This window comes from Anastrepha ludens, chromosome 2, assembly GCF_028408465.1.
Source record: "Anastrepha ludens isolate Willacy chromosome 2, idAnaLude1.1, whole genome shotgun sequence".
Classification (NCBI taxonomy): Eukaryota; Metazoa; Arthropoda; class Insecta; order Diptera; family Tephritidae; genus Anastrepha; species Anastrepha ludens.
The window spans coordinates 52,044,038-52,069,037 of NC_071498.1; the positions used below are offsets into that span (position 1 = coordinate 52,044,038).

At 37.6% G+C, this 25,000-nt stretch overlaps 3 protein-coding genes across 3 annotated transcripts; 2 read left to right on the forward strand and 1 right to left on the reverse strand.

Moving 5' to 3' along the window:
- LOC128857624 (arrestin domain-containing protein 3) lies at positions 1–9,309 on the forward strand. The gene is made up of 4 exons (XM_054093376.1): positions 1–387; positions 4,079–4,404; positions 4,507–5,242; positions 8,686–9,309. The coding sequence occupies exons 1-4, from the start codon at positions 276–278 to the stop codon at positions 9,030–9,032; spliced, it is 1,521 nt and encodes a 506-aa protein (XP_053949351.1). The 5' UTR covers positions 1–275; the 3' UTR covers positions 9,033–9,309.
- A 2,588-nt stretch (positions 9,310–11,897) lies between these two features.
- On the forward strand, positions 11,898–18,973 carry LOC128857634 (arrestin domain-containing protein 17). The gene is made up of 4 exons (XM_054093385.1): positions 11,898–12,059; positions 12,216–12,419; positions 12,489–13,346; positions 18,322–18,973. The coding sequence occupies exons 1-4, from the start codon at positions 11,945–11,947 to the stop codon at positions 18,639–18,641; spliced, it is 1,497 nt and encodes a 498-aa protein (XP_053949360.1). The 5' UTR covers positions 11,898–11,944; the 3' UTR covers positions 18,642–18,973.
- Positions 18,974–23,535: 4,562 nt separating this feature from the next.
- Positions 23,536–25,000, reverse strand: LOC128857642 (arrestin domain-containing protein 3-like). The gene is made up of 3 exons (XM_054093392.1): positions 24,867–25,000; positions 24,215–24,540; positions 23,536–24,150 (listed from the first exon to the last, which is right to left on the reverse strand). The coding sequence occupies exons 1-3, from the start codon at positions 24,973–24,975 to the stop codon at positions 23,659–23,661; spliced, it is 927 nt and encodes a 308-aa protein (XP_053949367.1). The 5' UTR covers positions 24,976–25,000; the 3' UTR covers positions 23,536–23,658.

Below are 25,000 nucleotides of genomic sequence, written 5' to 3' on the forward strand. Positions count from 1 at the left end.
GGCTAGTAGAAGCTGTGCTGTGTGTGAAATGCTTTAGTCGCGAGTTAGTGATGTAGCAACTATGTCGCCACTTAGCAAGGATAACAATAACGGAATTGTGGCTTAGTCGCTGTATATGTTGAGGAAACGGTGTGGATTTTGCAAGTTTTGTATGGGCAATTTTTGTTTGCGCTACGACTGGTTAGTGAAAGTGCTTGAAAAGATATTAAAAAAATTATAAAAAACAAAGTTACTGCATGAGTCGCAAAGTTTGAAAAATATTACTTTCGTCAAAAATGCCTACGATGTGCTCCTTTCAACTGGACCGCATGGATGCGGTCTACAACAGTGGCGAATACATACATGGACGTATAATATTGAAAACAGACAAAATGAAGCGTGTAAATGGTAATTGCTGGAATTGTGTACATTTTTTGAAATCAAAAAAAAAATTTCCAAGCTTGAAAAAAATAAATTTTGGACACATTAATTAAAAAGCTATTGTCAATAAGCAAATAATTAATTCCTCTAAATTAGTAGTTGCTTAGTTTTATGTAAAAAATACAGCATATAAGAACAAATACGAAAAAACTGTCACTTGCCTCTTCGAAAAAAGGGCAACAAAATAAGAAAAATGATATAAAAATTTACTATGTCTGTGTTGAAAATCAATTAGATTTCTGTGAAAATGCTTTTCGCACTTTGTATGACATAATAACTTTAGGCGCTTTTCTGCCTACTTTGATACGTGCGATAATACAACCCCCAAAATTGTTATAAAGCCAACGTATATTGACTGATTTTGACTAATTACTTTCCTTTTTTTTTAATTTGACCTTCTTTTATGAAGATGTTATTTTTTCTATAATAAAGACCATAATAAACTAAGTTGCAAACTTTGTTCAAGATTTATAAAAATTCGACCAATCATCATTAAAATTTTCCACTTTCTAGACAGATTTTTTTGAAAAATTGTGGCTGCGCAATTTAATGCCCTATAAATTTTAGTATAAGAAAGTGCAAGTTGAAGTGCTTGAAGGATCTTCTTGATTTTTGGTAATTTTTTCTCTTAGGAGTTTTTGAATTTTATCCGTATAAAGAAAAAAATTGCATAAGAAAAAATGCGCATCACTTTCAGCGGCTGGTTTTATACTTGGATTATTATGTTCCTTATTATAGAAATAACTAAAATTTTATAAATGAAAAGTGAAAGTAAAAAATTAGCAAGTATCCAATATCTGGTGCTTTCACAACAATTTCGGGGTGTGTTAGATGATATAGAGAGTTTTGAACTTTTTATCACTTTTTTTTGGCGATAAAATTAATAGTGCCAGGACTTTGTACGTTATGATCACAAATTATTTTAAGCACACGCTCTAACTTCTCACCTTGGCTACAGGTAGATATGTATGTAGGTAGAGAGGTTGCCAATTGACACACCTAGGCCTGCTGTAGGCCCATTAAGATATCACCAGGACTGTCCCCTCTCTTCACTCTACATTGTCGCCATTGAACCAACCTATGGCTTTAATATATCTAACAAGTCTTGTTATTTTTATTTTGGCTACTTCTGCCAAGTTATTCAAGGAACTTTTTTCCTAAAATGTTAAACTTTCTTCTACCCAGTTTCTTCTTCTTCAATGTCATTACAGCTTCTGCAATAGTCGTTATAGGGTGCTCCCAATGTGCTGGCATGCCTGCCTTAAAGACAGTGCCCACGAAGATTTCTCATAACCTTTCTGCTCAGTTTAAACAGGCGTTTTGTGCGGCCCATGCTCCATTCTGGCCACGTTACCCTACTTGTTGCACAGGTTCGTCACTGAGTCTATAGCACGTCGACAGCTTTGATCGTGTGTTTGTATATTAACAACTTACAATTTGCTGGAGGTATAGGTATGTTCACTTTATCTGGTTGGATCGGTAATGTGGTACCCAATCTCTCTAGCTCATTTGCTTTGCATTGCCTTTGGTGTCTCTATGATCCGGCACCCAGAACAGGTTTATTACAAAGTACTGTGATAGTTCTGTCAAAACGTCGAATATTAGGTGATTGCAAAGATTTCAGGGCCCATTGGCTATCCGAGTATATATTTGTTTCTCTTGTGGTAAGAATACTTTTCTGTACGGCCAACAGACTTTCCCTGATAGCCAGAATTTCAGCTTAAAATACGCTACAGTGATCCGGTAGCCGTCAGTATAGATACTGATTCCACATCTTTATTCCATTACCCCATTGCCCCAATCTTCTCTCGTTGTGAACGTCGTGGTAAAGGATGTATTTAAGTTCTGCTCTACTGAGTTACAAAAAAAAATCTGTCGTTTGATGTAAGAAGGGGTATTCGTCTAGTATAATTGAGTGACCCTTCCTGTTAGTGACTAAATAAGAAGATTATCTTAACCCAAGTGCCGATTTCGCCGCCAGTTGTTTGCTGTAGGCCTCAATCGGTAATAAATGCAGCATTCATCGCTGCTGTGTGCGTAGTCTTTAATGCCCCGCTTATGCAGAGACTAGCACCGCTTTCAATACTTTCTAAACATTTACGATAGTTTATTCTCAAGTGATGGCCACCACACTAAGGCACCGTATGTCATGATTGGTCTTACCACTGCTGTGTACTATTTTTGGGGTTAAGCCCTATTTTGCTCCCACAATTCTTTTGCATGTATAGAGCGCTGTGGCTGCTTTCTTTACTGGATCATTTATCGTTTCTTTCCATGAAAGCTTGCTATCTAATACTAGTCCTAGGTAGCTTGCTTCTTTCCCGACTGACAGTGTGATTCCACCTAAGTTGGGGGGTTTAGAACAGGTATCCTGTGTTTTCTGGTGAACATGATTAGTTCTGTTTTGTTTTAGGACTTACCCCAAGACCACTCGATTCAGCCTGCCGGCTTACATCGTTCAAAGCGTTTTGCATTATATTGCAGTGGGTGTCTGGGAATTTCCCTCTTACCAATATTGCAACATCATCTGCGTGGGCCACTACGCGTATCCTCCTCTCCTCTAGATCTTTTAACAATCGATTAATTGCCAGTATCTACAGCAGAGGAGAAGGTACACCGCCCTGAGGGGTAGCCCTCCTGACGGATCTGCGTATCGTCGAGAGACCCAACGTCGAAATTACGAACCTGCCTAGTAGCAACTGTTCTTTACAAGTCCCTCGGCAGCACCCAAATCAATTATGGCGCTTGTTATAGCCCCCGGTAAAGTGTTGTTGAAAGCGCCCTCTATATCTAAGAAGGCTACCAGAGAATACTCTTCATTTTCTATTGATTTCTCTATCTCTGTACACTTTGGCCGTAGTGGTGGGGAAAAATATTTAGAACTCTCGCTTTTTTACCTATATTTTGGGACGGTATAGCTTTGCCAAGCACAAAACTCTCAAACTATTTTTTTTAAGTACAACATCGCCTTTTCTTTTTTCTCAAAATATACTCGTATTATCAAATTCAATTTCGCTGTTTGGAATCTGTTTTATATCTAGACTTGAATTAAATATAGAGAAATATATCTACTTAAGAACGATTCGGTCTTCGTCCAAAACTTTAGGAATTGTTTTCTGTTTTATATTGTAACTGGTAAGTAAGCAAAGCATAAAGTAACTGGAGTATTCCTACAGTACTTTACTTTAGTTGAAACGATTCAATAATGTCGAAAGAGATGAATTGCACCCCAGCTCTTTTCCAAGAAAATTAAAAACCTTTGTGCTATTTTTTGTTTATCAGTTTGCTGTAAAGAGTCCTGAACGTGTAAAAAAGATGTTTCTGAAGTTTGCTTTTCAATTTTTAAAATTTCCTAATCCCATACCGTCTTGCAACTCGCGTCAACTCAATCTTTTGTAACGAGAAGACGAATTAATTCTCTCCAAACAATGTCGGGACTATTTATGTCGGGAATATTACTTTAGCGCGTGCATTTCGGGAGTTCTGTATATCTCGATTTCTGTCTTTCTTGATTTTTCACTATCTCAAGTGTCTTTCCTTCAGCTGCAACAATTTCACTATGTAAAATATATAGTTTGATGTGCACATAAAATTTTCCATGAATAACAAAGAAATTTTATTTTAGTCGCCCAATATTAAACATTTTTTACTTTTTCAGCTGTCTATGTAACACTCGAAGGCGAGGCGCGTGTGCAGTGGTCTCTCAGCGGTAAAAGTGATTCGGCGAACTATTGTGGCCATCAGCAATATTTGTACACACGCACCAATGTCTACGATAGTGCTGAATTTCGCCCCGGCACTCACGTCTATGTCTTAAGATTACGCATACCGTCCGGTTGTCCGTCCTCATGCAAAGGCCCATACGGTTTTATTGCTTACAATATATCACTAACCATCGCCAAGCCATGGACCTTCGATGAGATCTTTCGCAAGCCTATAACAGTGGTGCAGGCGTTGAACTTGAACCATAATCCAGAGTATGGAGTGAGTACTGAAAATTTATAAAATGTGATTTCACGTACGAGTATATAAAAGAAACTTTATTGAAACTATTATTAACTATCTTTTGCAACTTCCGCTTACCAGCTACCCATCCGCGATGAAAACGTGAAGTATCTTTGCAATTGGCCCTGCACCTCCGGCCCCATTATGTACACCTTACTACTGCCTTACAATGGTTTCGTCGCACGCCAACAGATACCCTTTTTCCTCGAAGTCGATAACCAATCACCACATTACGATATTGCCAGCGTTGAGGCTTCACTGAAACAACATTTTATATTCCTCGCACGTCAACCATATAAACGAAATTTCTATACGAAAACTCTAGCGAAGAGCATCATTACGGAACGCACACTTCGGCTGACGAAGCGCATGTATCAGGGTACTGTTTGTGTGCCCACCGATACGCCACGATCGACACTGAATCCAAATTATATTGTTTTTGTTCACTATACGTTGCAAGTGAAATTGAAAACTGGTTATTTTCACTATGACTCAGATCTATCGATGCCGGTGGTAATCGGTACTGTGCCCATACAGCACCGGGGCATGCAATTAGTGACCACAACTCAGCCACGTAGAATCAGTACACGTGATATGTCTACACTGGAGGAGGAAGATGGTGATGTGGCGGGCGAACAGTGGAGTGTGCAGGCGGAAATTAATCAGACCGAAGAGGATGGTGAGAACGATGATGATGACGATGGTAGCGATGTGATCGAAGAAGCTGCGGGTAGGAGTGTGAGAACAAGAGGGGCACGTGCGCAAGATATATCCAATAATAATGATGACGATGAGCCGCCTTCGTATGATAGTTGTTGTAAGTGATTAATAATATATAATAATACATCTTATGCATAGCGAATTCAGCCATATTTGGAGAAGGATTAAGTGGAATTTCAGAAAAAATCAAGTAGAAGGGCCTCCCAATTTGATAGAGTCTATACCACAATGCATAACTTTTCTTCATCTCAAAGTATAGGGCAAAAGCTCTTTGAAGAAAACGTAACAATGGTAGAACTTCACCCGAAAATAACGAAGTATTCCGCTAAAACTATGTAAATATAAAAGTAAAAAAGAATCTAAGGGAGTGTTTTCCAAAAATTACAAAAAAGTCTTTCTTGCCAAACATTTCTAACAAGTAGATTAATTTTCTACTCAAAAACATCGATGATTCCAAAAATTCTATGTATTCTGTTAATAAGGGCGTCGAAGAGGATGCCTATTCCAGTAAGCTAATCGTCGAAAACCGTCGATAAAATCCTGGTAATCGTCGAGTCGGGCAGGCATGTGAGCACTTACTTCTTTGCCAGGGAACTGAAGATTAATCAGAAAACCATTCGGAAGTACTTACGCAAGGCTGCTTTCCAGAAAAAGGTAGATGTACCATAGAACAGGTACTACATGAATTTCAACTTGCGATTCTTTGCGGAGTTGTAACGAAGCCGAACCATTTGTGAAGTGTATGGTAGAAGAAGTAGAAGTGTCATTCGGTCTGTAAGCCAACTTACTTAGACCATTGGAGAGAGGAACATCGAGTCCGAACATCACGAAGATTTTTCACTAAATGTCTTGGTCTTTGAAATATTTTCTTTGCAGTAATTCCTATCTATAGAGATCATCACTAAGGCTAGTTGTTAAATCTCTAGCAAACCACATACATAGATCGGGGATATCCACCTGTGTTCTCAATACTAAAAGTGCGTCATATTGCAAAGTTTTGACCATTTTTTGTTTTATTTTTTTTATAAAACTATAGTTAATACTAAAATAAAAACTACAAATTGAAAACTTTGCAATAAATTTAAAAAAATTCCACAAAAGTTTAAAAAAATTTCTAACTTTTTTACGAAAATTTCAAACATTTTACTTAAGACTTTTATAAAAATTCTGTGCTTGCAGTTTTGTAGCTCATTAAATTTTGATAGAATAAAGTGTCGGTTTAAAGCGGCTCGAAACTCACATTGTTTTGTAATAACTAAACACTTGGACAAATATTGAAAATCCGCCCGTTGTGATGCCATACATGGGAGAGGAGAAGGGGAAGGGAAGGAAAAAGGAGCCTTGGGATTAGAGACGACGATGACTATGTATTTTACGACGACGGCGACGGTGGCTGATTTGCGTTCGTAGTTAGCCGCAACAAGCTACTGATGAGCTTCGCCAAATTTACGATATTTAGACCCGCTATATCCGCAGGCGCAGCGAAAAAATGAGAGCCCAGATGTCTCAATCTTTGCCAGACGAGAGCAGGGCAGCTGAGAAGAAGGTGTTGAGATGATTCCACCTCGTCCTCAAGACAGCTTCTGCAGAACGGACTTGAGGCAATCCCAAGTCTCACCGCATGAACACCTAACGGACAGTGTGCGGTAAGGATACCCACCATATTCGAGAGCTGGGGCTTTGTTAGCCTAAGGAGTTCCCTCAAGCGTCCCCGATCTACCCGTGACCAGAAGAATCTCGCGACCTTGCACGTTTACGCACTAGCCCAGCGCTCGCTGAGTTGACTCGAGGCCCATCTTTCCGAGAGCAGACCACAGGTTCTTAAGGGAACCCCAATCCTCTCATTTCGCGACGAAACCGTCTCCAAAGTTCCCTGTCTAGCCAGCCCATCAGCCCAGCAATTTCCCTCTATGCCGCTGTGACCGGGAAACCCAAATGAGTCTGATGTCGAAGTATTCGGATACAATCAAGAGGGAAGCCAGACATTCCCCGACCAATCTCGAACGCGCAAACAACGAGCCCAAGGCCCTAATTGCCGCTTGGCTATCGGAGTAAATATTTACTTCCTTAACGGTAATTACCGAGGTAAGCAACGAGTCCACTGCTTCCTTAATTGCGGATACCTCCGCTTGGAAAACACTACAGTGGTCCGGAAGCCTGAATTTAAGTTTGATAGGAAGCTCCCTACAGAATACTCCCCACCAACCCTTTCGTCCAACTTCGAGCCATCCTCGAACATGTTTGCCATGCCTTACCGCCAAATGTTGCACCCTGCCCACTCATCCCTTGAGGAAATATGTGTAGAAAACAGTCCGATCAGACCTAGCATGGGTGCACAGTGATCCAGCACCACGGGGATGAACTCCAAATTTTTAAGTAAACAAGAGTGTCCGTAACTTAAGTCTAGCCTCTGGCCCGAACACCTTAGTCTGATTGCGGCGTATGCAGGGGTAGTTTTTCCTACAATGTCCACGGGTGCCACATTCAGCATTGCGTTAAGCGCTAGAGTGGGAGTGGTACGGAGCGCCCCACTGATTCCAATGAGGGCAAACCTTTGTACCCTCCCCAGCTTTTTAACTGATGCCATCCTTTCTAGCGAGTTCCACCAGACAAGGACTCCGTATAGCAAGATTGATTTTATAATCGTGTTATAAAGCCAAAAAGTGACTTTAGGCAAGAGGCCCCATCTTTTGCAGATAGCACCCCTGCAACCATACAAGGCGACTGTTGCCTTCCTAATTCTCTCCTCAATATTTGGGTTCCACGTAAGACCTCTGAGTCCCAGGTACTTCACCTTGTCAGAGAGCACCAATGGAGCGCCCGCTATTGAGGGTAGAAACATTTAGGTATTTTGTATTTCCTCGTAGATAAGACGAGCGCCGTCTTCAGAGGATTTATCGAAAGGCCGCAATTTGCGGTCCAATTCATAATAGATAAATGAGAAGCCTAATACCGTCAACAAAAAAAAAAAACTTTAAACTTGCATTTTATGAAACTGTTATTACATAGGCTATAAAGCTGCATAGCTAATTTTTTGCGTTGAATTCTGCCGGTGTTGTGCGTTTCCTCAATATACAATAAATTGGAGAATTCGTTTAAACTGACACAATTTTCCACTAAAATGTAATGGGCCATAAAAATGTATACTAGAAAATGTTCCAAAGATTTTGATTAAAAGTTTGAAACTGTGATAGAGTTTATTAGATTTTTGAAAATTGTATATACACACAAAATATACAAGACAAATAAATAATCAAAACTTGGCAATATGTCGCGCTGCTATTATTGTGAATATATCCGAGAGTGATCGTCTTAAAGATAAAGCGATGAATGCGGTCCATACTACAAAATATCATTCATGAAAATATAAAAAAAAATATCCGCAATATCCAGTTTAAGTATAAGCTGAATATCAGCAAAAGAGTCGCAAAAGAATAACAGGGTTGCAGTGTAGCAACAGTTATTGAACAAGCCCTTATTTCCATATTATCTCATTCGTTTTATATTTATTTAACAACTAACTTTACTTCCCCTTTTCAGTGCCACCATCTTTTAGTTTTGCGACACTCAGCAGCCAACAGACCCTAGACAGTGTAGGTCATTCGTCGGATTCCAAAATACGCGCACAACATCAGCAGCGTGCCATTAAGCTGCCCAAGTTCCCCGGATATGATATCATTGCTGCCTCCACACAGGCCATCAATATGTCTGCAGACTCAGCATTGAGCTTGAATTATTATCATTCTTATGGTTCGTTGGGCACTGGACACACTGGACGCAGCTTGGACACTTTTGCATCGAGTTGTGGTGTACTCAGCGAAACAGATGAACATGTGCGGGAAGCCAATGAAGATGATGATGACGATGATGACGAGGACATTTTCTAAGAAAAATTCTAATACTTATTAGTATTTATGTAAAACTGATTTAAGTGCCAAGAACAAAAAAACAACAAAACATTAAGTGCCAAAAAACAAACAGAAGCAACTTGCCACTCGCCAATATGCCAATACCTCATTTTGTAGTTTGTAAATTGTTCAAGTGCTAATATTATACATTGTATCCGTTCGATGCTTTAGGATTAGTGTAAAAACGTTATACGATTTAATATATTTTTTCGGTTGTAAATGCTTTGAAATTGTTTTCGACAATAAAAGTAAGATGAAGGAGAAGACTGGAATCAGTAATGGTATTCTAATTGTGCTATCTAAATATTAGCATGAAGTTAGTACCGGTAAGGTTTGAAACTTGGACTTAAATGGTTTTTATCACACGCTGGGTTACACCTTTATTAAAAAAAGATTAAGGAGTATTCGTATACAAAAAAAAAACTGGTTAAAATGTTAATGTCCTATATATCGTTTGATGTGCGCTGTATGTACATACGAGGGGACTAACATAAGTTCTCTAAATTTAATTGAAAAAGGATACAATTTTTTTATTTTTTATTTCTAATTCCCAATATTTTTTATTTTCTTCCCATGATTAATTTTAATCAGTTTGAATAAATTTTTTAATATGCACATCCACTGTTCGAAACAGTATTCAAAATCGCTTTTTTGCAGCTTCATAAGTTCAGCATTAATCGCATTTATTATCTCTTCATTGCTACCAAAGACTTTTCCTCTAAAATTTTTCTTAATTTTTAGAAATAACCAGAAAGCATACGGCGCCACATCTGGAGAATATTACGATGGACAAATTTCTTCAATGCCAAAAAGCGCAGCAGTGTTAGCTGGCGCATTATCGCGGCGAAAGAAATAACGACGCAGTTCCTCGTTTTTCGTATTTTCAAATAAATTTTTTAGCACTTTTGGTAAGCAGTTTTCAGTATAGTATTTTGCAGTTACTGTCTGAGAAGAATCTAACGAAGTAGCAGCAACAATTTTAGCTGTGGTGAAGCAACACTTTTGTTGCTGATATTTACTGTGCGACTTTCATAGGTGGATTTTATCCTTTCGGGCTGCATGCCAAGGGCTACTATTTAGTTTCCGGCTCATATTTAAAAAAAAGATTAGTTACCTGTTACGATCGTATTAAAGTTGCTAGATTCTCCATTTTCGAATTTTCTCAAGCAATATGAGCAAAATTTCCGCTTGCTTCTTTTTCGTGCTCATTCAAAATTCGTGGAAACCGTCGAGCAGATTTCTTTGCGGGTGGTTAAGATTCAAGGGCCGGTGTTGATTTTGAATAAAAAACAATTTTTTTTTGGAAATTATTGTCATTTCTCTTCATTATGATAATATTGGTATAGCTCAATTATGTATGGAATAAAATATCGGCCAAATGGCCTCGGCGGCACACCTCCATCCGATGGTCCAAATTTTCGATGACGCTGAGGCATAATTGAGGTTCTATGCCGCTAATGTGCCGGATTATCTCATTCTTTAGCTCTTGAATTGTTACTGGCTTATTGACGTACACCTTTTCTTTCAAATAACTTCAAAGAAATAATTCCAACGGTGTCAAATCACTTGATCTTGGCGGCCAATTGACATCGCCGCGACGTGAGATTACTCGACCATCAAATTTTTCGCGCAAAAGAGCTATTGTTTCGTTAGCTGTGTGGCAAGTAGCACCGTTCTGTTGAAACCACATATCGTCCACATCCATATCTTCCAATTCGGGCCCTAAAAGGTTCGTTATCATCTCAGGATAGCGAACACTATTCACAGTAACTATCTGACCGGGCTCATTTTGGAAAAAATACGGCCCAATGATGCCGTTGGCCCATAAACCGCACCAAACAGTCACTCTTTGTGGGGGCATTGATTTTTCGATGATTTTCTTCACGACGTGCGCGATATGCATTTTGATTTGAATTTTTCCTTGGTTCAAATTGAATTAGTCTGGAGTTGAAAAATGTCAAATAAAATGCAGAAAAGAGCTTGACGTTTAGGTATTGCTCACATTCAACATTGGCCCTTAAAATTTAACCACCCTTTATATAGCAAACCATTAAGCAATATTCGCCATCAACCCTAATTCAGTACATATCATTTACTGTCTCATTCATAAGACTCTGCTAATGTTTTGCTTCACCAGGGTCACATTTATCTCGTCGGATGACAGTTTGGCCGTCCGAAAGCCGTAAAGTATTGAGTAATGTATTTTCCGCTGCGTTCGTTGCTAAATTTCTACTGACACTGCATCTATTATTTTACGTTTTCTCGTATCTATTCAAACCGATTTTTTGAAATTTTAAATGAAATATCGTAAAACTATAAAAAAACTAATGGCATTTTAAAATTTTTCAAAAAGATAAAAACTACCATCGGCTTACTGAACTTTTGTTAGTCCCCTCGTATGTGCATAGTCGATGCTTGCTTCAGTCAAAATCTCTTGTCGATTTGGACATTAAAACTGTTCGAATTCAATCTCACATATTGCTTCTTGTGAGTAAGAATGCCGACTTGCCTCAACAAGTTTGCCGCCCTTGCCACTAGCCCCTATTGACCCTAATCTAAATCCAGCACAGCTTTTATTTATATTCAATTCTTTTGCAAAGTTACAATATTCACTTTTTGTGATAAGCACAAATGTAGGTAAGGTAAAGGTGAAGTACCTTCATAATCAGCGTAAAGCGATGAGTAAAAGCCGTTATCTAATATAACAAGAGTTATAAATGTGCCTATCAACGAGCCATATGTTTGACGATAAGATAATTAAAATACAATTAAGTACGAAAATCGATTCGGTAATTTTGCTGGCGATCGAAAAATCACAGTCTATTATTTATTGTCAAAGAGAAAAGTAGATATTTTAAAGCGGTTGTAAGTGAAAGTAAGCGATTTGGAATATGTCAGTGTTGCATTGCGAAGTGCAGTTGGATAATCAAAAAGCTATATATGAGCCGGGCGATAAGCTTACAGGGCAAGTAACCTTAACTTTGGAAGTGCGGCTGCTACTCAAAGGTACGGTTTAAATTTTCTATGTATGAGGCGATTAGTCATAGTGAGTAACCATCTCCGAGCACGTTTTTTTTTTGGTGAAGTAAAAAGCCTGCGTTTTTTTTCCTTTGCTTCGCTTTATTGATAATTAATAAGTACCAAATAAATTTCTTCACGCAGCGGCAGCTATAAAATACACAGGCTTTGCTGAAGTGCAATGGCAAACGCTCCTGCCACCGAAGAAAACTAAAAAATCAAAGAGAAAAAAGAAGCAGCAACAGGAAACATCGTCCGATGCGGAAGTACCAGAGCAGCGTATAGAGGTTTACACTAATCGTGAGGATTTTCTATCCAGCGTGAATTATTTTATTGGCTCAGAGGAAGGTAAATTGTATTTTAATTTTTTTTTCTTATTCATCTATTTCAAATAACTACACATACAAACACATGCAGCGACTGCAAGAATAGTTAATCGCGGCACCTACACCTACCCATTCAGCCTGACGTTGCCACAGAGTTGTCCGTGCAGCTTTGAGGGCCTTAATGGACACATTCGCTATATGATTGAAGTTTTTGTCGATCACAAGAATAAACGTGAAATCTGGTATACACAACAATTACGTGTAGTCAAACCACTCGATCTCCGCCATTGTCCACAAGTGACCGAACAGAATTGTGATGTGCATGTCAAGGAGCAGAAGTTTTGCAGAATCTTTAAAAAATCATTAGAAATGGTTGTAAATTTACAACAAATTGGCTTCGTGCCTGGCGAAGCGCTCTCGGCACACGTCAAAATACAAAATCACGACAAATTGAATTTAAAGCAAATAACCTACGAATTACATCAAATTTGTCGTATAACTGCTTCGCATGGACACAAAAACACCAAAACACAATATTTCCTCACCAATCTGGCTAAAGCAGTACACAACTTAGGCGGCACTCAAAAGTGTATGGAGGAACATTTGCAGATGTTGTTAGTGCCTCAAACAGTGCCAAGTTCTGATGAGAATGACTGCCGCTGCCTACATATTAGCTACGAGTTAAGTGTGTGGCTGAGCACGAATAAGGCAAATCGTTGGCTCCAAGCAAAAATACCTATCACAGTGGGTACTGTGCCATTGAATAGTGTAGAAGAAGCGCGCCCCTGGCTAAAAACAGGGCAGGAGCAAGTTTTCGAAGAACATTCTGGGAATTATTTGAGTAAGAGTAATTTATTATCAAGTGGGATGGAGGTGAATAGCTTTGTGGAGCCCACAGCTCCCGATCCGCCTGAGACACCCGAACTGAGCATGTCAATGATGTCGTTAGGTGAGTGGAAGCAAATAAATTTAAATGAGGAATTATCAATCTATCAGAAAAGTTAAGTTAAGTTAAGTTAAGTTAAGTTAAGTTAAGTTAAGTTAAGTTAAGTTAAGTTAAGTTAAGTTAATTTAAGTTAAGTTAATTTAAGTTCAGTTCAGTTAAGTTAAGTTAAGTTAAGTTAAGTTAAGTTAAGTTAAGTTAAGTTAAGTTAAGTTAAGTTAAGTTAAGTTAAGTTAAGTTAAGTTAAGTTAAGTTAAGTTAAGTTAAGTTAAGTTAAGTTAAGTTAAGTTAAGTTAAGTTAAGTTAAGTTAAGTTAAGTTAAGTTAAGTTAAGTTAAGTTAAGTTAAGTTAAGTTAAGTTAAGTTAAGTTAAGTTAAGTTAAGTTAAGTTAAGTTAAGTTAAGTTAAGTTAAGTTAAGTTAAGTTAAGTTGGTATAACCCAAGTTGAGATAATCTTAGTCGTATTCAGTTAAATTAATTCGAATTAAGTTAAGTTGGTTTTAGTTAAGTTATGTTGAAAAAAGTTTGGTTAAGTTTAATTACGATAAGTTGAATTAAGTAAAATTTAAGTTAAGCTCCGTTAAATTTCATTCAACAGTTTATAAATTGTTTTAAATCCACTCTGTATGTTGAAGAACAAAGAAGGTCATTATTTTCTAAAAGCATCGAACCTAATCCATCGAATACGGGCACAACCTCAAGTTTTATTTTTCTTACGACAGACAGTCCAGACAGGTTTGTCACACATTAAGTTGTTTGAACTATACAAAATTTACTAATTAACGCTAGTTGTCTATATTTCTATCTACAGGTATTGGGCGAAATTTTCATGCACTAACGTTGACATTCTGGGCACAATCGCCTTATCGCCTTCGAAACATTGTTACAGATGTTTAAAAAGCCAAGTTTTCAAACGTTTAAATTTTTCAACTAATTATGAATGCATCAGATTTAGTTATATTTGGAAGAGTTAGCCGGTTTTAAGTCCTGAGAAGGAGGAACGTGGCAATGCAGTCAGTTTTATGTCAACCGCTAAGCATGAAGGTCCCAGTGTTATCGTTTAGCAGTTTTAATCTTTGGAAAGATGGCTTTTACTTACGGCTACGTAGAAATGTTTGCATACCTCTGCCTCTACTAATTTTGGAGCACTTTCAGGGTTACTCTGGTTTTGATTGGCTTCTGTCAATAAGAAGCTCGCATCTCTTCGAGACAGTGCTTTTGGATGACCTAAACGCTTTTTATTTTCAGATGCACCAAAGTTGTTGTAGGTTTTTATTATATGCTGAACTATTGTATGACTAAGATGTAAAATTCTTCCGATTGCATCGATGGATTTTTCTGCTTATCGATTGTTAGGTAACAGTTGTTGGATTTCAACAGCGTTTGCTTATCTCGTCGACATTCTAGAGTTCTAGCCCAACGACAAAAAAATAATATCCCAATTTCTCGCATAGTTAGAGTTTATAGTTTTTTTTTTGAATACTTTGGTACAGCTTTTGAAAAACTAAGTAAAAAACTAAAAATGTGCTGTGGCTGTACTATGAAGGTCATAATTTTTCTGAATACAACTTTTGCTTTGTTATCTTGCGCACATTTCAACACAGCTTCAAATTTTTTCACATGTGAATACTGTGGCTTTAACTGCGGAAGAACGATAGGACATCAAAACTCTAAAAAAATAAATGCATTAGTTGGAATTTTACCTCACCAAATATATGAATGTGCGACGTGCTGAACATAAACAGCATCTGTGACCATGTTGTAACATAAAAGCAAGACAAAAGTAGCTATTAGAAAGGAATAGCCACAGCAAAGCTTTCGCATTTTCTATATCGCTGTCATTAAGCTGTCGTAGTTAATAATTTTTTTTGTATTGCTTTGCTATCCTTGTGGCAGCCTTAATATTCGCAGGGAAAGTATAGTCACGGCAAATGAAATGAAAATCTTTTTTGTTTTTTTTGGCGGTGTGGTTGTGTCAAAAATGCCCTTGCACCATATAGTAACCGTCGCTACTACGTGTGTGGTGATTCCACTAAAAATATCTCTTCTCTTCTCTTGGATTTTTCCCTTCACCCCGAGACTGCTTCCGCATTGCTTCGAGGTAAAGGGCCAAGACGGCGTCCTAACAAGGACACTTACTTACTCACCCTGCGTCCAGGGTCGCCTGTTTTAAGAAACCTATGCTCAGTGCTCTGCGGCATAAGCTTCCATTTCACGCCTCTTTTTTCGGATAATACCCTCCACAAAATTTGCGGCGGCATTCCATTTTCCTTCGTCTGTCATCATTTTCTCGATAATTTCTTCAGGTGTAAATACACCAATAGCTCGTTGCAGTCCTGTTTTCTCTATGTTCCAAATCTCGCATTTAAAGAAGGTGTGCTCCGCATCATCATACTCAGTATCTCCCTATATGCAGTTTGGTAGGCTCACTTTTCCCATTCGCTACAAATATGATACTTGTGAATGGTCCCAAAACTGTGTCCGGACAAAAACTGTGTGAGGTAATAACTAGTTAACCTCGCCGTGCTTTCTTTCTATTCACTTTTTTAGATCGGGTATTAGTCTGGCTGTCCATCTACCGTACCGTTCAGAGTTCCTTCTTGCCTGTCAAAGTGTGAGCGTTTGAACTCTAATATCGGAGAAGCGTGGTACTGGGATTCCTATGTTTTTTGCCTCCCATCTCCGTTTGCGCTCTTGTGCTAGAATATCTATAGGGATGGTTCCGCTGCTTCAGATATTGTTCTGTATGACGAAGCCACTCTGAGAGCACAGGTGCGTTGCACAAATGAAAATCTTAAAGCAATCTTTCCAAAAAATAAAATCCTGCGCACTTGGTAAATTAACAAAGGTTACATATAACCAAGAATTTTGTGATACTAACTGAATAAAACCAAAAACAGCCCTGTGCTTTTCAAAACCCAATGGTGAACAATGCAATGTAAACTGAAGTCAGCTGTTTGATGCAAAAAACTAATGAAGGAAGTTCCCCAAAACTTATTGTAATAATCTCAGTTTTCCATTACTTTTACATAATTTTCTTATTTATATAATTATAACTTCAAAAAGTTTATTTATTTACATAAAATCAAGACATTATCGTGTCACGCACGAGTAGTTGCAAAGTTTTGTTTCCCACGTACTTTTCATGCGAAGCTTAGGAAAAAACTAGAATAAAATAAACTGTTTTTATGTAAAAGCGAATTCATCTCATCATTTCACATTTCACATTTTTCATTTTAAATTTTATATTTTATATGTTTAATATATTATAATTTTTTATTTTAGTTGTATTTTACTAATTCGAGGAGATTAGGAAGATTTTTTTCCTTTTTTTTAGTGCATTTATATATTTAGAAACTTGGTTTATAGGATTTTTTTTACTAAATTTTGCTGATTAGTTTACATGCACAGTTCAGCACAATTCAGATATGTTTGAAGCAGCTGTAAAATTTAAATTTGAATCGTTCAAAAATGTATTTAATTATCAAAGGAATTTGACGTATTAAGCAAAATGATGAATTTTTTGATTGCACAGAATTGGGTTGAAAGTCTCCTTAACTTGTTATACTTTTACGCTTCACAATATGTGGTGGGCTATAGCTTCATGAAGAATATATCACCAGTTCTGTGTGTTCATTTCCTGTAGATCTAATTCGACGTCATGTAATCATCTCTTTCGTAGACGTCCTCTTGTTTTTCCTCCAATCGGTGTTAAAATAAAAGATTTCCTAGCATTTCGCTAATCCGTTGAGCTTTGATGAAACGTATTACAGTATTTTAATTACCTAATTTATTTTTTCTATCATATTTTAAATGACGTGATGGTCGGAAAAACTGTTTTTAAAATAAAAAAAAAAAATATATTGTATATAAAAAAATTATAATAAAAAACAATCCTAAAACTTAAAAAAAAAGTAGATAATTGAATCATCTGATTTCTTGTATTATTAAGGTGGGGTACCTTAATACAGGGTTGGATTGAAACGTAATGAGCCTTCCCGCGCGGAACGTCTGCCAAGCGATCAACCGAGTCGGCTGGTGGAGGAAAATGATCGTTGGACCTTCTCCTTCCACTAGGAACCTGTCCCAGTTCGCTGGCAACAGCGGTGCAGTCAACATCGCTCCGCGCGTGAAAGCTGTTTAAAAAGTATGTTAGGATTTTGCAGTGGCGAAAATGCAGCGATCGTTCGAGCAACGTTACTGGATCAAATTTTGCGTAAAGCTAAACAAAATGAGTACTGAAACCATTGGGCTACTCAAGGAGGCTTACGGCGACCAATCTCTGTCCAGTGCCCAGGTAAAACGGTGGCACAAGTTATTCAAAGAAGGCCGGGAGGATGTCGAAGACGAACAGCGAAATCCAAGGTCAAAACCATGTTGATCATCTTTTTCGACTCTCGAGGCATCGTCCACAAGGAGTTTGTACCTCCAGGACGCACTGTAAACGCGGCATTTTACAAAAAAGTGCTCATTCGGCTGAAAAACCACGTCACCCAGGTTCGTCCCGACCTCGTCAACAATTGGACCCTTCATCACGACAATGCCCCAGCGCACACCGCCTTCCTCTGCACCTCTGCATTGGCCAAGATGGGGGTTCCGGCGCTTCCCCACCCTCCCTACTGCCCAGACCTGCCCCTTTCGGACTTCTTCTTGTTCCCGCACCTGAAAAGAAAGCTGAAGGGGAGGCGTTTCGACTCCATCGAGGCGATCCAAAAAACTGTAACAGCCGAATTGAACGCGATTCCGGCGGATGAGTTTAAAAAATGTTTCCTGCAGTGGAAGGACCGCTACCAGCGGTGTATTGACGCTCAAAGGTCCTATTTTGAAGAATATTAGTTGTATAAGCCAAAAGGTTTAATAAAACTGCTTAAAGAAATAAGGCTCATTACCTTTCAATCAAACCCTGTATACATTTTTGTTTTACTATTTATATTTATATGTTGTTGAAATTTTATCATATTAAAATTATTTACCACTTGCAGCTTCTTCTTCCTTCCGCGAAGCTGAATACCTACCCAAAACCAAATTCGATGTCGACACCAAGAAATCAAAGCACAAGAAGGATTCTAATCAAACTGATTTTAAACCAAAATATCTCTACTACGACATGAATAGTGGATCTGCTGCACAAAATGTTGAGCTTACTGCCTCCCCATATACTACAGTATCAACAACAACAACAGCAACAAGTACGACTGATGAACAAACTGAAAGGCGAAATCGAGAAAATAATGCATTTGGTGAAGTCTTGCAGCAGTTGGCTAGACAAATGCAAGCACGAAGAACTATTACTGAAACATGAATATTTAAAATATGACAAAATATATACATGCATAAATATAAATATAACACATAAAAATATTGGAATAACCCTGTAATCAAGTTTACTAGTTGGAAACGGCCGCACAACTAGTACCAGTCGCTGACCTAACTAGTCGAGCAACTAGTCTTTGTTTTGCATGCAAGCCACTGTAGTGTAATTCACTAACTTTAAACGATTCGACAATTGCCATTTTTGTCTACGATATTTGTCAAATAAAATATCAAAATGATCGCAAGGTCGAATAGCAAAAATTACTATCGTTAGCATATGAGCCAAGCTCTTAAACTCAACTATTTCAGTATTTTCTTCCATTTTATGTAAGTAACATAAAATAACTATTTAATAGGAATTAATGTTTAATTAATAATTTTTGTGCATATTTTGCTATAAGATTAAATTTTACAGCTCCTAAAAGAAGACGCACTACAGCCGAGCAACTCAATCAACGATTTCTTTTGCAGCTTGCCAGTCCACTTAGATCACAGAAAACCTCACCTTTGTGCAAAATATGAAACAATTAGGAATGATGGCATCTGCTGCTCGGCTAATGGACGACTGGCTCATGGATATTCCCCATTGCTCAGCTACGGGTCGTTGATAACATCCAATTGTGAAAAATGCGTCTGTAGCTAGAAGCTAGCAATTAATATACAAGCAGAATTTAGTATTCAAGAAGCTTGAAGATGAAAGGATTTTCTGTCTAAAATGCTGTTATTCTGGAGCATCTAAATTGACTCTCAAGCTGAGAAGTTATTGTGCTCAGCCCAGTCTCCTGTTAACCGTTAGTTTTTGGAACTCTCCTGCAGCCAAATGGAAAGGAGCAAACGTCGATCCACAGTTTGAGAGCCACTACCTTCTCTCCACGCAATAAATCAAAGCTAAATAATTAATAACTTTTTATTAATGTATTAGGTTGGGGAATAAGTTCGTAGCTTTTTCACAAAAGACTTCTATTACAACAAAAAATAACAATTATATCAATAAGTTAATTAATTATACATTCGCCGTTGCTGTTTACAACCTCTTCACACCTCTCGACCAAATTGTTAGTTGATGACGTTCCGCCAAAAATCGCCTGGTCTGGTGTCAAAGAAGTTGTTGGGTCAGTTTTTAAAAAACTCTTTGTTATCGAAGGTAACGTCTTTCATATGGTTTGACAGGAAGCGAAAAAGATAGTAATCGGTCAGTGCAAGGGCCCGAGAATATGGCGGATTTTGAAGGATCTCCCATTCTAGCTCTTGGAGTGCGGCTTTGACGGCTTGTGTTGTCGTGTGTCGTGACTCAGGCATTGCCATGATGAAGTGTGGTTTGATCATGTCGATCAACCTCGATCACGCGGTATAGTTGGGCAATGTAGAGCTCCTTGTTGACCGTGGCATTGTTTTCGAGCATTTCCCAGTACACCATGCCCTCCTTCTTTGAATGAAGATCCGACTTGACTCCCGGCTTTGGCGTATCTCTTGGAGCCACCCACTCCTTTCTTTGCTTCATATTTATGTATAGGTGCCATTTCTCATCTCTCGTGACGATTTGGTACAAAAAGCGTTGCTTATGAGGCCGTGTTGCTTGATGGTGGGAGAGATGCTGAGAAGTAATTTGAAGGGGTAAGGCTTTCTCAAGTGGGCGACAAAATTACCAAAGTGAATATTTTGCGATGAAATTCAGCCAGGACTGAGTTATATCATCTAGAAGCACACTCAGAAAATTTTGTTGTAAAATTCCAAATAGTTTTTTTTTTATTAACTATCGAAGTTTTTTGCAGCGCTTGAATAATTATCACATTTCTCGTAAAGTAAGTATCCGATTATAACGATTTTTCAACTGCAGACTGATAAAGGATGATATTTTCCAAAAACGTTATTTTTGTTCCGAAACTTGATGTTTTTTTTTGTAAATAATTTTTTTTAATAAACAATTAGAAATTTAACTAATTTCTGCGCCTTTGGGATGAACATTTTTTAAGGACATTAACGTAATAAACATCTGTGCATTTATGTGTGGAAAAAAATGCGTGCAATTCGAAAAGGATTAATTACAATTAATTTTTTTGTGCCAGAATGCGCGCTTCGACTTACGCGGACGCGCACCGCCACACAAACGGCGACTCGCGGGCGGCTTGCGAAAAACCGTGTTTCGGACACGTCTCAACGCGATATGCTTCCGTAAGATCAGTTTTGCCGACTTTTCCAATACTGATGTTTATTTGTTTTTAAAGATTGGCCATATAAATAACTTACGTATAACAGAATTTGCGCTTTGACTGTCTCGGAGATGCGTAACGATAATTACACCAAATGTATTCCAAGGAATGTATAAGCTGTCATGCAAGGTTTCATATATACTTCTTTATTACTAACGTTTATGTTTACGTATCAGATCTGTACATTGCAAGTTCAGTCAGCAAATGCCCTTAAAATTTCTCGCTGAAAAACGACAACAATTCACGGACGGACACAAAAAGTGAAACAGATATAGAAAGTTATACAGATATCGCATATTCATTTGTTATTTCGAGAAAAAATGAAAATCATTCACGCTTTTTACACTTTTCATGTAGTTTGTTTTTACATAGTGGGTACAATTTTAGATTGATCGTGGGCTGAAAATATTTTGCACTCGATGGAATTTTTATCTTTTGGAATAAAAGAATGAAACTGCCTCATATTTTTCAAAGTTTGAGCTTTGGAATAGCGCTTTTTCAACTTACTAGAGTGATTTTCATGTTCTTGTTTATTACAGTAATCAAAATTAATTTTCTTAGAATTGACTTTAGCCCAATCATACAACTGTTTCGGTCCCGTAATTTTCACCGGGATTTTATCTCGCAAGCTTGCATGGTACGCATCTCTCTTTATAGCACCACCAATACCATCGCAGGCACCTTTCCCATGTGCAGAGGCAAAAAAGTGCCACTCGGCATCGATGCCAAAATCCTTTTTGTGAAATAGTAAATTTATAAAATTGTACTTGTTTTTGTACTGTGAGGCCGCCCCGTCAGAAAAATAATAGATTTTCTTCACATTTCGTTTACCAAACTGTCAATTAGAATTGAACAAATTGACTGCAAAACTGTCATGTTCCAATGCTTCAGAAATTATCACAAAGTTCTTATGCTGTTTTACGCCGTTTTCTTTGTAATGCACAACGTAAGGATGTATTGTTGCCTGCGTTGTGTTCCAGTATTCTGATTGCACAGAATTTTGAACACGACACTAAATTTCGCATTTTGGTCACTTATTCGGACTAGATTTGTGTAAACACGACTATGGTTTTGTTTTCCGAAAGGGTTACAACAACGATTTGCATGTGGCATTATATTAGTCTATACTTAGCTTTGTACACATTAACGTACGCGATTGAGACGTGTCCGAAACACGGTTTTTCGCAAGCCGCCCGCGAGTCGCCGTTTGTGTGTTCGTGCGCGTCCGCGTATGTCGAAGTGCGCATTCTGGTACAAAAAAATTAATTGTAATTAATCCTTTTCGAATTGCACGCATTTTTTTCCATACATAAATGCACAGATGTTTATTACGTTAATATCCTTAAAAAATGTTCATCCCAAAGGCGCACAAATTTGTTAAATTTCTAATTGTTTATTAAAAAAAATTATTTACAACAAAAAAACATCAAGTTTCGGAACAAAAATAACGTTTTTGGAAAATATCATCCTTTATCAGTCTGCAGTTGAAAAATCGTTATAATCGGATACTTACTTTACGAGAAATGTGATAATTATTCAAGCGCTGCAAAAAACTTCGATAGTTAATAAAAAAAAAACTATTTGGAATTTTACAACAAAATTTTCTGAGTGTGCTTCTAGATGATATAACTCAGTCCTGGCTGAATTTCATCGCAAAATATTCACTTTGGTAATTTTGTCGCCCACTTGAGAAAGCCTTACCCGAAGGCGACTGTCTTTGTTTATGCCTTGAGATCGTGAGGCACCTAGGCTTCCAATTCTTCGGTAAATCCCATCGAATGAAGGTGATTGGGAATCATATTATGATCGCGGTTAAGTTTTTGCGTATTTATTGAACAAAAGAAAACTAATTTGAGATTAAAAAGGGTAATTAAAAAATAAAATTAATTCATGAATACACAATAAAAACCTTTTTATTGAGTAAAATTATATTGTATAAGAAATATAAAAATACATAATATGAATATTATAAAAACTTATTTAGCAGTCTGAGATTTCCTAATAATATTACTCTTACATTTGCTAGATATTGATAGATGGGAAAATAAATACATAAATATTTCAAAATTGATATCATACTAAAGATTAAATAAACGCATTTTTCATTACATTTTAACAAAAGTAAAAGATTTCATGTACTATAAATAATATTTTTTTTCATCTTTCCCAATAATATGAAATATGTTTTTGTTTGCGAAGCGCCAATATATTTAAAAACATAATTAATGTATACAGAGTAATCTCTTCTAACGGACACATTTACTAGCCGGACAACTCCCTTGAGCGGCTATTTTTTTCTATATCAAATCTTATATATCGGAGGAAGGTATCCTCTTTTGAGAGAGGTGTCCACTTGAACGGATAAAAGCTGACTGGCATACCTCAAAAAAGTTAAATTAACATTTTAGTCAAATAAAGTAGTATTCAAGCCATTCAGTCGCTTTATAATCGGTACAAATTTAGTCTTTTTGCAACTAGTTCGATTTCAGTCAGAAAATGTTGCTTATAAGCACGTATTTTTCTGCTTACTTAAAGATACTTGAGCTTTACACATATAGTAATTAATCCATTTGTGGAACAACATCAAGACGCACACCACAAATAGGAGGAGGAGCTCGGCCAAACACCTAACAGAAGTGTACGCGCCAATTATTTATTTATTTTTTTTAATTAATATATATAGCGAAAGCACTGACAGTGGGCGTGAAGCATACCAAATAAGTATGTATGTATGTACTCGTATGTACTACCAGCGCCTACTTCTTTGCCTCCCTATCTAGAGGAAAATTGTTTTTTTCATTTATTCACTAACACAGTATGCGCTGCTGCACTTTCCACGCTTGTACCTATCACGATGGGTAGGTCCAAACTCGTCGTTGAACGTGAGACCGCATTGATACGTATCTCCAGACGGAGTTCGTATTTAATGGATATTATGTGATTACCCTGGGTGGACGGTGGTAGAGGTGGCACAGAGAATTGATCGTCCAGTACAGCTATATCCCCCGACTCCACAATTATATGCTTTTTCACGCTATTCAAGATATACGATATGTAACGCGAACGATGGCGTGGTTCCTCTGCGATGTATTTGTAAATCTGTATGAGGTAAGTGGTCAGAGTAGTGCGAAATTTAAAACGTTTCGACTTGTTTGTCAGTCCAATGCTGAACTCGATGGTATTGCCGGGTATATAGGCATAACGTGCTGATTTCAAATACACGGCGACTGGACCGGCAGCACAAGGCCAACAGCAGAAAAACATTTCATCACTGCATTCGACTGGCAGCTGAAAGCAAATGAAAAGACAATTTTTTTAATATCTATTTTAATTTTTTTAAATGTGCTCTCACCATTGCATTTGGTACTTTTTCAATATCGAACGTTTGGATCACCATAATTTCGGTGGGGAACTTACTCTTGCCCTCATTCTCGAAACTCACAAGTACTATTAATTCACAAAAAATTTTACCAATATCGGTAGTACAAGTGGTTGGGCAGACATCCGGTACATGAAAGTAAAAATTGTATCTATATGTGTCGGCCAGTAGGGGACCACCTTGAAAGACGATCGTTTCCATTTCCATATATGTCTCCTCACCGGAATACAATTTGGGAAAACGTGTCATGGTGTCAACCCAACTTACTGTAGCCATGCCACGAAAAATTATGCGTATATCTGCAAAAGTGGCATATGTAGATTATTAACGAAATCATATCTATATTTCGACTTTTGAAAAAAACAACTTAAGTCGACTTAGCACTTTTTAAGTGTTAAACACTATATTTATGAATTCGAATGCATTAATTAAACCAGTAATCATTCGCAGCCTTAGCTTCGGAAACCATTTCAATTAAAACTGAATAGAAGTGTTAAATTTTGCTGGAAAAGTTTACGATTTCTTCATCCAAAAGCCGATAGCAAATAAGCCGTTTGATCAAAAGCCCACAGATACATAATTATGAAGAATGTTAAATAGATTTTTTCCTCATATGTTACCACACCTTCGAGTAATCTATCCTTGACAAATGTCACTTCTACATAACCGACCACTTTTTCGCCACACATATACACCGGCGGATCCCTCTCAAGATTAAATTTGCATGCCGGCATCTCAAAGCGATGATGTGAAAGTCAA

What these genes read in the sequence shown, in the direction of transcription:
- LOC128857624 (XM_054093376.1), top strand. Translation starts at nt 276, where the DNA reads ATGCCTACGATGTGCTCCTTTCAACTGGACCGCATGGATGCGGTCTAC. An exon ending in CAAAATGAAGCGTGTAAATG is followed by an intron (nt 388 to 4,078) that starts GTAATTGCTGGA and finishes TTACTTTTTCAG; the next exon opens with CTGTCTATGTAACACTCGAA. An exon ending in GCCTTCGTATGATAGTTGTT is followed by an intron (nt 5,243 to 8,685) that starts GTAAGTGATTAA and finishes TCCCCTTTTCAG; the next exon opens with TGCCACCATCTTTTAGTTTT.
- LOC128857634 (XM_054093385.1), top strand. Translation starts at nt 11,945, where the DNA reads ATGTCAGTGTTGCATTGCGAAGTGCAGTTGGATAATCAAAAAGCTATA. An exon ending in AGTGCGGCTGCTACTCAAAG is followed by an intron (nt 12,060 to 12,215) that starts GTACGGTTTAAA and finishes TTCTTCACGCAG; the next exon opens with CGGCAGCTATAAAATACACA. An exon ending in TTTTATTGGCTCAGAGGAAG is followed by an intron (nt 12,420 to 12,488) that starts GTAAATTGTATT and finishes AAACACATGCAG; the next exon opens with CGACTGCAAGAATAGTTAAT.
- LOC128857642 (XM_054093392.1), bottom strand. Translation starts at nt 24,975, where the DNA reads ATGCCGGCATGCAAATTTAATCTTGAGAGGGATCCGCCGGTGTATATG. An exon ending in CAAGGATAGATTACTCGAAG is followed by an intron (nt 24,541 to 24,866) that starts GTGTGGTAACAT and finishes CCACTTTTGCAG; the next exon opens with ATATACGCATAATTTTTCGT. An exon ending in AAAAAGTACCAAATGCAATG is followed by an intron (nt 24,151 to 24,214) that starts GTGAGAGCACAT and finishes ATTTGCTTTCAG; the next exon opens with CTGCCAGTCGAATGCAGTGA.